Raw genomic sequence first — 13,321 nt, 5'->3', positions numbered from 1 at the left:
AGAATTTTGTTTTATTTGCTGGTATACTCTGAGCAACTGGAAAAGAACCTGGCACTCAGTAGATGTTCAATAATTTGACTTTCTGACATAATAGTTGCCTATGAGAAAAGATACAGACAAGTTGAAGAGGAACAACTGGTGTTACTTAGGTAACTGCCAAGACAATTTTAGAGCAGAAAAATAAAAACAAAACAAAACGCTACAAGCTGAAGGGGAGGAGCAAAATGCAGCGATTGACAGTAAAGGCTAAGTATGAACAGTTAAGCGTTAACGAAACACTGGATCAGCAAAGTTTAGGACGCCTTCAGAACTGAGCCCAGAAAGAATGGTAGGCTTTATAGGAGCCAAAGTAGATAAATACCATGTGCAACACCAGAGAGAAGGGTAGATACACGAAGTACAGAAGTGTGTTCATTGCATACAGCATCACCTTAAAGAATAGTTAAGAGATGGTCTAGTGAGACTGGAAAAAGCTGATAAAACTTTAAATAGACTTCTCTAATGTAAGACTTCCTGTTGACTGTTAACATGTTTAATAGTAATCTCTAAGAGAAGTAGTACAATATGGAGTATTTCCCTGCATTAATCACATAGCCTTTTTTTGGTTAATCATGTGGATGTCATTGTACACATGGCTTAGCTTCACTTTTGTCACTAGCATATTGTTATCCATCGTTATATTTTGTTGTGATACACCTATTAAATTAACATAGTAAGAATAAAAGACTCTTTTCATTATCATATTTAAACCAAGTCTGAAACTCAAGATTCTAATACACACAGAGGTCAGGTGTCATTCATCTGATTTTTCAGTACTTGCTACACTTTGTTTAGGATATCACAAATAGTATAATTAGGAAATAAAATCCTCAAATGACATCTTCACTACTCCATTCTTTATTCAATTTGTACTAAATATTATCACTCAATATGAGAACAGTTTAAGCCTACAGTATTTTAAACATCCTTTTAGTGCTGATAAGAATTTTAAGTATTTTGAACCCCTTAAGATGTAGATCTTTATCTTTAGACTTAGACCTAAAGGTAAACATATTAAAAACAAAAACCATACCACTGCAGCAGCTTGAAGGTACTTCAGAGCTTCTCGCCCAGTCCAGCGCACCTATAAGCCTCACCACTACATGTATAATAAAGAAATCATGATGCCTCAATGCCACATAACTAGTCAAGTACCAAGATCAAAAGTGGAGCTCAAGTCACCTACCTTCCCAGTGTGCTATCTTTTTATCACACCACAAAAGACCATGTGACATTTTAATTGGAAAACCTGAAAAATAAAGAATGTAAAATGTGACAAAATCTGGGGTAAATCAACTTCAATAGCCTTTAAAACACATGGTTAGCAAAAGTTAAAGACATTTTTTTTCTTTCTACAAAAGAGGCAAGACAAATCAAATGTAAAAGCTAGAGATTTATTGTTATTTTGTGATTAATAAATTGTCAAATTAGTTATGACACTATCCCACACTGAATACCACATTCGCCAGTACAGAAGTTCTTAAACCAGACTGAGGCATAAAGCAGAAAGAGCAAAGACACATGAATACCCTTCTCAACAATCTCTACTCATGCCTCCACCGTAACCTTTGTACTTGTTTTCCTCCTGGGGAAAGTGTCAGAACAGTGCATGGACTGGTGGGTAACCTGGCCTCTTAACCTTTTTTAATAGCAAGCAACGTACAGAAGTAATGGAATCAACTTGTATTTCCCTTGATTTTATTGGTCTGAATTCATTTTAGGTTACTTTAACATTTTAATTTCCTGTAACTGTACATGAGAGAATATAATCACCTAAGAGAATACTGAACCAGAGTCAGCCAAATGTATTACTGACCCTAAACTATGTTTTAATTGGTCCTAAAGGAATGTACCACCCCAACAGTTTGGGAGTTAGGCAAACAGAATTCTTTGGGGAGGGAAGAAAAAGGCTATAAAACAGCCAAATGTACTCAACATCATTAAAACGGCTCTTTGTTTTTCACCCCTGAATGATACTTCTTTACTATACTATATGCACAGAAATCCTAACAGAATCTTGGCTGCCAGTATTATTTAAGCTGGCCCCATCCAGGATAGATTCCACTGCCCCCCCCCCCACCCCGTCCCCCTTTCTCTGAGGCTCTGAAAAGCACAATATTTAACTATTTCTTAACAGAACTACCAAAACACTCCAGAAACAATTGGCTCACAACTCATTTTAAATTCGTGTATTGCCTGTGCATGAGAAAACAGATAAACCCAAAAGAGAGTTCTATTTTTATATGGCGATCAAAAATAACTGAAACATTTAGACACTTTTTCAGTGAAAGCAACATTTCAATTACAAATTTTAATGCCTGTTAAACTACCTATGGGAGAAGCTGAAAAGTCCTAGGCAAATGCACTTTGGGGTATACTACAGTGTTCCTTCAGTCTGCACAAAGATTAAGGTAATTTACAGTCAATCTGTGAATGAATGTTGAGACAATGTTACATTATGTGTCTGTACAATTAATTGTCCTTAAAGAGATAACCAGAATCAGTTTTTCTACTATATTTTCAACAAACCTGACTAACCGGCACTTTTGCTGGGAGATGTTTGTCAAAGATGCTGTAAGATTCTATACAATTAGGAAATACTCGGCTTTAAGAGTATTTTCTTATCTTCACTTTTTTGGTTACAGGTGTTTTGCTCAGATATCCTATTGCAGTATGTTTCTAGAAATGCAGTCCCAAATGTGCATACTCTATATGTATACAAATAAAGCAAAATTATCAGTAGTATAAATCTTACAGCATTTTGTTTGCAAAAATGCATGCCAAAGTCACAATAAGCAATATTGTACCACAAATTAGAGTGCAAATGATTTGCTTCTTTTTAATGCTTTTATTCTACATAAATTACTACCATAGGCTAATGTTTAAAAAGCAAATAAATTGGACAGATGCAGGACAAAATCTGGTCACCCAACTATAAAAGGTGATGTTTTTAAAAAATTACAATAAATGCAGAAGTGATGCATGCAGTAGCCTTAAATGAAAAGCACTGATTCCCACTGTTCCAGAAAAGAAAAATACAGAAAAACCCACACATCTTACTGTACTCCACCTTAAAATGCATCATATTGGGTTTGTTTATAACAGCACAGAATTCCAAGAGTCAAAATGAAATAAAGCGGGTATTTTAAAGTTTAAGAGCCGTTATCAAAAATAAATTACATTTTTTCAAGATACAGAAATGCTGCTATGATGGCTGGGAGCCCAGTAACCTTTCAATAGCTGCATTGATATCACCTCCTGTGGCTATTAGAGCTTGCAAGTTTGCTTCACGGTTCAAAAATCCCATTGCACTGAGTTGTTCCAGTTGTTGCTGAAATCTGACTTCTGGATTCTGTAGCTATTAAAGAAAAAAAAATTAATCCAACTCCAAAGGAAGCCAGTCCATGCCACACCCGACTTTTAAAATTTTTTAATTGCTTTTTTATAACATATGCTGATCTACTGAGCTTCAAAAACACTGCCCACCTCTTGAAACATATCCAACATATTTAAAAGTCCATTAGCACTTTATTTTAAATAGTCTAGTTTATACCTAATCACGTCTAATAGATCACGACTCTACTTTGGTGGGGGAGGGGGGGAAGCTTAATAAACATCAACCATTATTTTAGAGGATCATGTACGTGCAGAAAAATTTGAACACACATATATATACAAATAGTTCAGAATTAGATGATTTGTGTAGCTACTGACCAATTGAGTAACTTATAAAAGCCAGTATCCTCATGTATGAAATTCTAAAGTTTCAATGATTCTTTGAATGAATGTGAGTTTAACTTGCACACTGGACAGTCAGTTCTTAGAAAAGAGTTTCAGTTTCAGGTCCAAAATTATACTCTTTTTTTTTTTTTTGAGACGGAGTCTCGCTCTGTCGCCCAGACTGGAGTGCAGTGGCCGGATCTCAGCTCATTGCAAGCTCCGCCTCCTGGGTTTACACTATTCTCCTGCCTCAGCCTCCTGAGTAGCTGGGACTACAGGCGCCCGCCACCTCGCCCGGCTAGTTTTTTGTATTTTTTAGTAGAGACGGGGTTTCACCATGTTAGCCAGGATGGTCTCGATCTCCTGACCTCGTGATCCGCCCGTCTCGGCCTCCCAAAGTGCTGGGATTACAGGCTTGAGCCACCGCACCCGGCCCAAAATTATACTCTTAATTCTGACAATTCAGCAACATCAAATCTTTTCTTCAGAAATGAAGTTAAAAAAAAAAAAAAAAACCACATAAATCACATAAATGACCAATCAATCCTAGGCCTACTTGGTAATTCGGAGGTAAGTGAACTTATATAACAATTAATTCTAATACTCCAAATCCTTCTTTCTTATTTATTCCATGAATACTTACTGAGTACCTACCATGAGCCAGAAACTATACTACGCTAGCTTATCAGGAATACAGATATGTATAAGACAGAACACTACTCTGTTTATTGTATTTAGTAAGGCCTGAAAACAGAAAGCAGGCCAGGCACAGTGGCTCACGCCTGTAATCCCAGCACTTTGGGAGGCGGCTAAGGCGGGTGGGATAGCTTGAGCTCAGGAGTGAGACCAACCTGGGCAACATGGCGAAACCCCATCTCTACAAAAAATACAAAAATTAGCCAGGTGTGGTGGTCTGCACCTGTAGTCCCAGCTACTCCGGAGGCTAAGGTGCAAGGATTGCTGGAGGCCAGGAGGTGCAGGATGCAGTGAGCTGTGATGGCACCCAGCCTGGGCAGTCTGTCAAAAGGGGAAAGGGAAAGGGAAAAAAAAAGGAAAAAGGAAAGGCAAAGAGGGGAAAGGGGGGAAAGGGGAAAAAGGGGAAAGGGGAAAAAGGGGAAAAGAGAAAGGGGAAAGGGGAAGAGGAAAGAGAAAAGGGAAAGAGAAAAGGGAAAGGGGAAGAGGAAAGAAGAAAGGTAAAGGGGAAAGTGGAAAGGGAAAGAAAAGAAAAAAGAAAAGAAACCCAGAAAAGAAAACAGAAAGCACCTAACAGACCTTGAGACATTAAGAAGTTTGGAGACAACCTAATAAAATAGGCTTGAACTGGCGATCATCTTTATATAATGGCACATTATTAGTAAAGCCAATGTATGTTTGTAGATGCAAGCACATATATTTTATATATATATATATATACACACACACATAACAAGCTACCACAGGAGATGGTGTAATGGGTGGAGTAAGGTAGTCAGGACTTTTTTCCAGTCAAAAGACAGACTAGAATACAGTTGTCCTGGAAGTACTTGAGATAATCAAGTTTCCATTCCTCCCTAAGAACTTTTTTAAAGCAAAACCTATTTCAAATGATTTTCAAATAGGAACTAAAAAATAAAAATAAAAAAATTAAAAAAAAAATGCATTTTAAAAGGCAATTTCTAAAAAGTAAGACTTTAGGTTGTAGCATGTCTTCTCTACAACCGTAACAATGTTCCTTTAGTGTCTCAGATAGCACCAAAGTCAACAACTTTTGTAATGCCTGTTTTCTTACTCAATATCCTTAAGACCGTATTTTTCATTAACCTGAACACCTAAGAACTACTGCTTTCCTTTTTCCTTCTTTTTGGAAATTTCTAAATTTCCAACATTAAGGAATACAAAACTTGAATGGAAAAGAACTGATACCTGAGGATTTACTCCAGCAAGAGCCTGTAGCATCTGTTGAATAAACTGCTGATGTCCAGGTTCAGTGGTTCCTGCTGTGGGGCTTGTGTTTTCACTAGGTGTGGCGTTAGATCCATTGGTTCCTGAAGAGCCTCCAGTGCTTCCTAATGCCCCCAAGCCAGGAGTAAACCTAGAGAAAGCACAAAAAGGAAATATCCTAAGGTCCTGCAAAACCAGAGGCCAGTCCATAAATCGGTTACATTTTAATATAATTAAGCTAAGCTATTTTCTTAAAATAAGCCCTTTTGGCCTGGTGCAGTGGCTCATTTTGGGAGACCGATGATCCCAGCAGCCCAGGAATTTGAGATCAGCCTAGGCAACATTGTGAGACTTCATCTCTACAAAAAATAAAAACAAAATTAGCTGGGTGTGGTGGTGCACACCTGTAGTATCTGTTACTTGGCAGGCTGAGGTAGGAGGATTGCTTGAGCCCAGGAGGTAGAGACTGAAGTAAGCCGAAATTGCACCACTGCACTCCAATCTGGTCGACAGAGTGAGACTCTATCTCTAAAAAGAATTTAAAAAATAATAACAATGTTTAACTTTGAAAACCCTGACTTAAAAACAATCATGGCCAGGCACTGTGTCCCAGCTACTGGGAAGAATGAGGTGGGAGGATCACCTGAGCCTAGAAGTTCAAGTTCAGCCAGGGTAAAACAGCAAAAATCCAACTCCTAAATAAAAAAAAAAAGCGGGGGGAGGAGATGGGGGACCACGTGCCGTGGCTCATGCCTCTGATCCCACTTTAGCAGGCCGAATCGCTTAAGCCCAGAAGTTTGAGACCAGCCTGGGCAACATGACAAAATCCCATCTCTAAAAACAACAAAAATACATACATACATACAAATATATATAAATAAATAAATTAGCTGGGTGTGGTGGTGCACACCTGTAGTCCCAGCTACTCGGGAGGCTGAGGTGAGAGAATCCCTTGAGCCTGAAAGGTAGAGGCTGTAGTGAGCCATGATTGCACCACCACAGTCACAGCCTAGGCGACAGGGCAAGACCCTGTCTCCCCCACAATCAAAAAAAAAAAAAAAAGGCAGAATACTACTAAATCTGAAATTCTCAGAGAAAGTAACCATTATGCACTTTCATCATCTTCCCCAAATAAGCCTACCCTGGGATGAGGCCCGGGGCTTCCGTTGCTAATGTCTGTAAACCCTGTTGAATCTGTAACAAGGCCTGCATTGCTCTAGGGTTTGACATTGCTGATAGTGTATCAGGATTCTGCATCTAAGGAAGAAAGAAACTAGTGGTTACAAAGGAATTAAAATCAGTGAAGGTAAATTTTTAAATCTTTGTTATGCTTCTGGAGAAAATCTAAAACCTTACTCCTGGACACTGGTAATCCATAATTTCTTTCCCAAAATAAACACAAGTGTCTCCTCTTTGACAGCAAACCTAGTGTGCAAATCATTACTTGACCTCCTCCTAAGTCCATCATGAAAGCCATTTTCATAATGGAAGAAAATCAGGAGCTACTTTGGAAGCCACAACTATTCCCCTTCTCCAACAGAAGATAAAGTATTATTTCTAAGAGACAACCTCCAAATGCACAATTCTTATGACATGGTAATATGGTAAAAGCCACATATTCCACCTAACCAAGTGTTACCTGTTACTGATATAACAATTTTACCAGTAAGGTACACTCTAAAACAACAGTTCCAAATTTGACGTTAATACATGTATGCTGAGTTTAGCTTTACTACTTCCAAATATACACCACCTGACTAACCAAAGATAGGCTTACATCATTACAATAGATCAAGGACACCAACTTTGGAAAATGGTTTACAGGCCTGAGAGTCATCTGCATAATATATGAAGCCCTAGAACTACCAGTTTCAAAACACCAAGACTAACTTCTCTTTTGTCGTTTTAAATAATAAAATACCATGGCAATCTCAAGTACTTGCTTATAATATAACCTTCCTTATATGACAACACTGACCATTTAAATCTTACTAATCCCGAGTTTGAGGGAATGAGATCTACCCATTGAAAAAAAAAATTCGATTAATTTGGAAGAAAACAACCTGTAAAACAGAATAGGGCAGCTCTTTCCTGTTACTCAAAATTAGTTAAACCATAAAGCGTAACATGACACAAGGAAGCACTTCAAAGTTAGTACAGTGAAAGGAAATGGTTTATGGTATTAACAAAGCATTCAAAATCCTAGGTCCTAAAAAGCAAAAACAAAATGGTTCTTTCCTCAGAATTTGTTTAAGAAACATAACCAAAAGGTCAGCAACGAAATGGGACTCAGTTAAGATCAAGCTGAATTCTCTACGAATTGACAGCATTATTGGTCTCTATTCTATGTTTTGCTATCAGCCAGAGAAGAGCAAGGAAAATGTTTATCATCAAATTTTTTCAAGCAAATCATTACCCAAGACAGCTAACATCTTGTCTTACTCACTTGTTGGAGGAAAGTTGGGAGCTGTTGTCTCATTTGTTCTTGAAGCTGAGGATTTCCAGCAAATAGGGGATTATTCAGCATCATCTATGGGGCAAGTGTTCAAACAATTTTAACTGGAAATATCTGAAACAAGTAATGTACCTTGTTTTATTCTATCTTCCCCCAAGTGCCTAAACTGGCACTTAAAAGAGAGGAAGGTAGAACATAAACAAAAAAGGAAAAGGGAAGATACTGTCCACAAGAGGGATCTCCAGAAGAATAAAAACAAAAACAAGGCATCTTTTCTCTCAATGAGAATGGTGGTTATGATAATGACATGCAATATCCTAAAAAATAAAAGGAATCATTTTCTTAGGCTTTTCCTTGAACAAAGGTGAACATTTGCCATTGAAAGAAAAATGGGAGTAACGGGCATTCATGAAGATATATTTTCTACTACACTGACAGAATAAACATAAACATCAATACATGAAACTATGTAACATGGCTTGCTTAGAAACCTCGACACACAAGTGGCAGGCACAGAGAAAATCCAGATCTGAAAAGGACCACTACATCTACCTGCCTACTACAAAACAGCTAATATTAGGTCCAAAAAAATAACACCGCAAAACAGCAACCAACTTGCCAGAGAAATGGAGCTGCTAGGTGAAAATCAGCCAGGCCTAGCACCAACAGTCCTCTGGGCAAAGTATTTAAATGATTTAAGACCTAAAATATGTAAATCCATTTGAGAACACCAAGATTAGCATCTGGATTTCACCTCACTACCACCACAGATGAGAAAAGTGGCATCTCCTAACCTTCAAATAAACGTTAAGAATTTAAAAATCAGGATCAATATTAGTATGATGTCATATACCTAAAAATAAGATTAAAATACACAATCAGCATAACCAGAAACTAATAAATTCTTGTAGCTTCAAAAGACACATTTTATATCATTTTCTCCAGATGGAGTAAAAAAGTCAACTAACAAGGATTTACTGACAGCCTATTTACCTATCCAAAGTCTGGGGAGGAAATGATCCTCGCCATAAAGTAGTTAACTGTATTTAAGAGCAATGTAAATGCTGGTAGAGTAAATTCACCCCAATTCTTGCAAAGTGATCTTTTAGTTAATTTCAATACAGTAACCAAAGCAGATGTCAGATAACCTTTCAGGAATATACAGTATTTATTTCAAAGTGACCAATAAGTTCACAGTAAGTAAACTAATATCAGCTTAAGGTCAACAAACCTGCTTCTTTATTGGTTCCAGTCAAATACTTCTTTATTATGAACATATTAACGAGGTTAGCACACATATCTTTTGGAATTTACTTCATTTAATATTAAAAAAGCATGTCATCTTAAATGTATTTATTCGCAGATAATCATCTCATTTGATTAGGATATTTCTTATAACTTACCTGAGTGCTTATACTACAAGATTTTACACTCAAGACTCTTTTTAAATATTTAAAAATCAAAAGAATAGAAAAAAACACAGATTTTAATCTGCAGATAACAAGAACACTGTAATGGTTTCTAAATTATCTGTAATACAAGACCTGCCAATCTAGTATTAGCAACATTGTGCTTTAGAGTAAAAAAATAGTATGTGAGTGCTCAAGTCACTTTACTAAGATTATTACAAATTGCTAGGCATGTGCTTGTTAAAGTCAAATTTTGAAAGCAAGATGCACATTCAGTATTAGCCATATACACACTTAAAATGGCTTATTATGGTAAATTGAGGCATTTAATACTAACAACTCAGTGTGATAAGTTTCATATGCATAAATCAATCTTCCATAAAATGTACCTCCAATATACAGAATCACAGACACAAAAATTCTTCTTAAAATTCGTTATTTCCAATTTCACAAATTTGGTGAGGGCATAAGTTATTACTGAGAATTATACGTCAAAGATACTTGAATCAATATAGCTCTAGAATTTAGAAAATAAAAACCATTCATTTGACTTAAAGCTTTTAGAATGTAAGGGATGGGATTAACTATAAAGTCTTCCAAATTCCTGACGCACTACAGAAGCCGTTTTTAACAAACAGCAAATATAAACTACAGAAGATCAAGGTTTATTTCACATTCTCCGTGGTTTTTCAAGCCCTATGGTAAGGAACCTAGACAGTACCTAGAGAACTTGAGGGGGAAGGAGTTATCAGATGCAATTATCACAAAATGTCTAAGGATGGCGCCCAAGCGTCAGTACTGTCTATAAAGCTTCCCAAGTGATCCTGAATGTTCAGCCAGCATTGAGATCCCCTAATTTTCTTAGCTGTGGTCTCTTTAGAAACAAATTAGAAAAAGGAATACATTAATAAGGGACCAGTATACGATCTTCAGCAGGGAAATCAATAGTTGAAAGAATGAGAACTTTGTTCTGACAAATCCCCCGTCTTTAATAAATGACTTCATACTATTTTACAACTGAGTGTGACTATTTTTTTTGAGTGTGACTATTATAATCTGAGTGATCTACTAAATAAAAGTATTTCAAACGTATTAACATTGCTCTTAATTGCTTTCAAGATTTACAATTAAGTAGTTGATCTTCAAAAGAGTGGGCATTCCATAACTTTGTACTTGTCTCCTAACTCAACATATGTAGAAACAAAGGAAACCTGCACTTCTTTCTAGTCAATGAATGGCAGAGATAAAGATGTTTTGTATTAATTTACGACAAAGAAATACATGGTCTAAAAAACTGGAGACACAGTTTACTTTTCTAGTGTGTTAAGATATCATACACAACACAAATGTGCCAAAATCACAATTACTAGATTATTTTAATTCACACTGCACAGTCCTTTTCAATACAATTACAAACTCACCTGCGCAGCAAGGTCAGGATTCTGGCTTAGTGACTGCATCATGCTTCTCATGTAGGGAGCAGACAACATGTTTTGCATAAGTTGTGGGTTTTCAGTTATTTGTTGCAACAAGCTCTGCATTCCTGGTGTGTTGAACATACTAGCTGAAAGTTTGTTTTAAAAAAAGACATATTAAGGAAGAATACACAAAAGTTAAAGCTTTAATTTTACCAGGTACAAATGATTATACATATTATGTATCAATTGAACTATGAAACAACTTTAAAACTAAAAGATCTCTAAAAGTACATGCCCAACATATACCAGGAAAAGAGGACTTACGAGTTTAAACATTCTGGTTGTATTTACAGTAAAATCTTGTCTAATGGAGGACTTCTGAAGTCAACTTAAGGCAAAAATTAGATACGGTCAAAATTACTGCTGAAAAATTCCATACAGTGAAAAAGACTGAGCCAACTTTTCCTCCAGGACTGCAAAGGATTAATTAGAATCATATTTGGCACTCAATATCGCTTACCCTTATGAAAGAAGGAAGCCTTCATGTCCAAAGGAACAAAAGATTTATGCCTCCACCCATTTTCACTGTGTACTGCCACTCAATAAGTAAAATAGTAGGCACATTTAACATTTGAAACCACAGGTAACAGTGACTCCCAGCAGTATCAGGAGCCTGACTACCTGGGTTCAAATCTAACCTAACCCATGTGATCTTGGGCAAGTTATTTAGTGTCCTCATGTTTAGCATTCCCCATGTGTAAAATGGAGAAAGCGGTATCTACTTCATAGGGTGGTTGTAAGAAATTAATGTATAAAGCACTTGTTATGATTATTGTTTTTCCTTTAATTGCCAATGGCAACAGCTGAATTTATGTGAATTCCATATCTGATGACAACTGCATATTCAGGCAAATTTTCTTTGAAAACTAAGTTAATTTGCTTGACTTACACCTAGATTTTCAACTGCCAACTAGATACACTCAAACTCAAATATATTCTCAAACTTACTATGCCAAGTCAACTCATCAGGTTTTTCATCTCTCGTCTGCTATTCCATCCAGTGTAGTTATATCAGGCTTAAGACATCTAACTCCTCTTGCGTATCTTTCTAGTTTATTATAATTCTACTGTTTTTAATAGTTCTTGTTTTTCCTATTTTCTCATGTTGTAAATTTTAACGTAGGTTATTTCACATCCTAGAGTCCAACCTTGGAGATACTGTGGGTTTGGTTCCAGACTGCTGTGCAATAAAGCAAGTCACACACATTTTTTGGTTTCCCAGCCCACACACAAGTTGTTTGCATGACACTGTAGTCTATTAAGTATGCCACAGCCTTCAGTCTAAAAAACACTCTGCACACAAATTTAAAAATACTTTATTGCCAAAAGTTGCTAACAGTGAGTCAGCTGGTGGTCACTAAAGGTTGAGGTGGCTGTGGTAACTTCTTAAAATAAGACAACAATGAAGTTTGCCACATCAGGAAAACTTTGTTGCATTCTATGCTGTTTGATAGCATTTACCACAGAACTTTCAAAATTGGAGCCAATCCTCTCAAACCCTGTCACTGCTTTATCAACTAAGTTTATAAAAACATTCTGAATTTTTTGTTGTCATTTCAACAATGTTCACAGCATCTTCACTTAGAGTAGACTCTATCTCAAGAAACCGCTCTTTGCTCATCTACAAAACGCAACTCATCTGTTCAAGTTTTTTCATGACATTGTAGCAACGCAGTCAGTGTTCAGGCTCTACCTCTTCTTTTCATTTTGAACTGAGATGGAGTCTCGCTTTTGTCACTCAGGCTGGAGTGAGGGGAGTGGCACGAACTCAGCTCACTGCTGCCTCCAATTCCTAGGTTCAAGGGATCCTCCTGCCCAAACCTTCCAAAGTGCCGGGATTACAGGTATAAATCAACACATCTGGCACGCTCCACTTTACATTCTAGTTCTCTTGCTATTTCCACTACTTCTACAGTCCCCTCCTCCACTGAAGTCTTGAACTCCTTAAAGGCATCCATGAGGGATAAACTTCTTCCAAACTCCTATTCATGTTGATATTTTGACATCCTCTCCACGAATTAGGAATGTTCTTAATGACACTGAGAATGGTGAATCCTTTCCAGAAGGTTTTCAATTTACTTTGCCCAAATCCATTAGAGGACTCATTATCTAAGGCAGCTATAGTCTTATGAAACATATTTCTTAAATAAGACTTGAAATTGTTCCTTGATCCATGGGCTGTATGCAGAATGAATGCTGTGTTAGTTAGCAGGCATTAAAAACAACATTAATCTCCTTGTACATCTCCATCAAAGCTCTTGCGTGACTACATGCACTATCAATGAGCAGTAATATTTTGA

The 13,321-nt window shown here is 36.9% G+C and overlaps 1 protein-coding gene across 2 annotated transcripts in view; it reads right to left on the bottom strand.

The window, feature by feature from the left end:
- Window positions 1-1,419: 1,419 nt before the first annotated feature.
- Window positions 1,420-13,321, bottom strand: part of UBQLN1 (ubiquilin 1) — a 48,885-nt gene continuing 36,983 nt past the window's right edge. Inside the window, exons 7-11 of one of the 2 annotated variants that reach the window (XM_007969598.3) lie at window positions 10,965-11,107; window positions 8,126-8,209; window positions 6,821-6,936; window positions 5,662-5,830; window positions 1,420-3,397 (exon numbers count right to left, since the gene is read on the bottom strand). In XM_007969598.3, the coding sequence (XP_007967789.1) occupies window positions 3,245-3,397; window positions 5,662-5,830; window positions 6,821-6,936; window positions 8,126-8,209; window positions 10,965-11,107 (665 nt within the window). In that variant the 3' untranslated portion in view covers window positions 1,420-3,244. The remainder of the gene's footprint in view (window positions 3,398-5,661; window positions 5,831-6,820; window positions 6,937-8,125; window positions 8,210-10,964; window positions 11,108-13,321) is intronic. The other variant, XM_007969599.3, reaches the window with a different exon arrangement.

Source organism: Chlorocebus sabaeus, chromosome 12 (genome assembly GCF_047675955.1).
Source record: "Chlorocebus sabaeus isolate Y175 chromosome 12, mChlSab1.0.hap1, whole genome shotgun sequence".
In the NCBI taxonomy this organism is placed as follows: Eukaryota; Metazoa; Chordata; class Mammalia; order Primates; family Cercopithecidae; genus Chlorocebus; species Chlorocebus sabaeus.
This window is presented reverse-complemented; position numbering and strand designations above follow the sequence as displayed.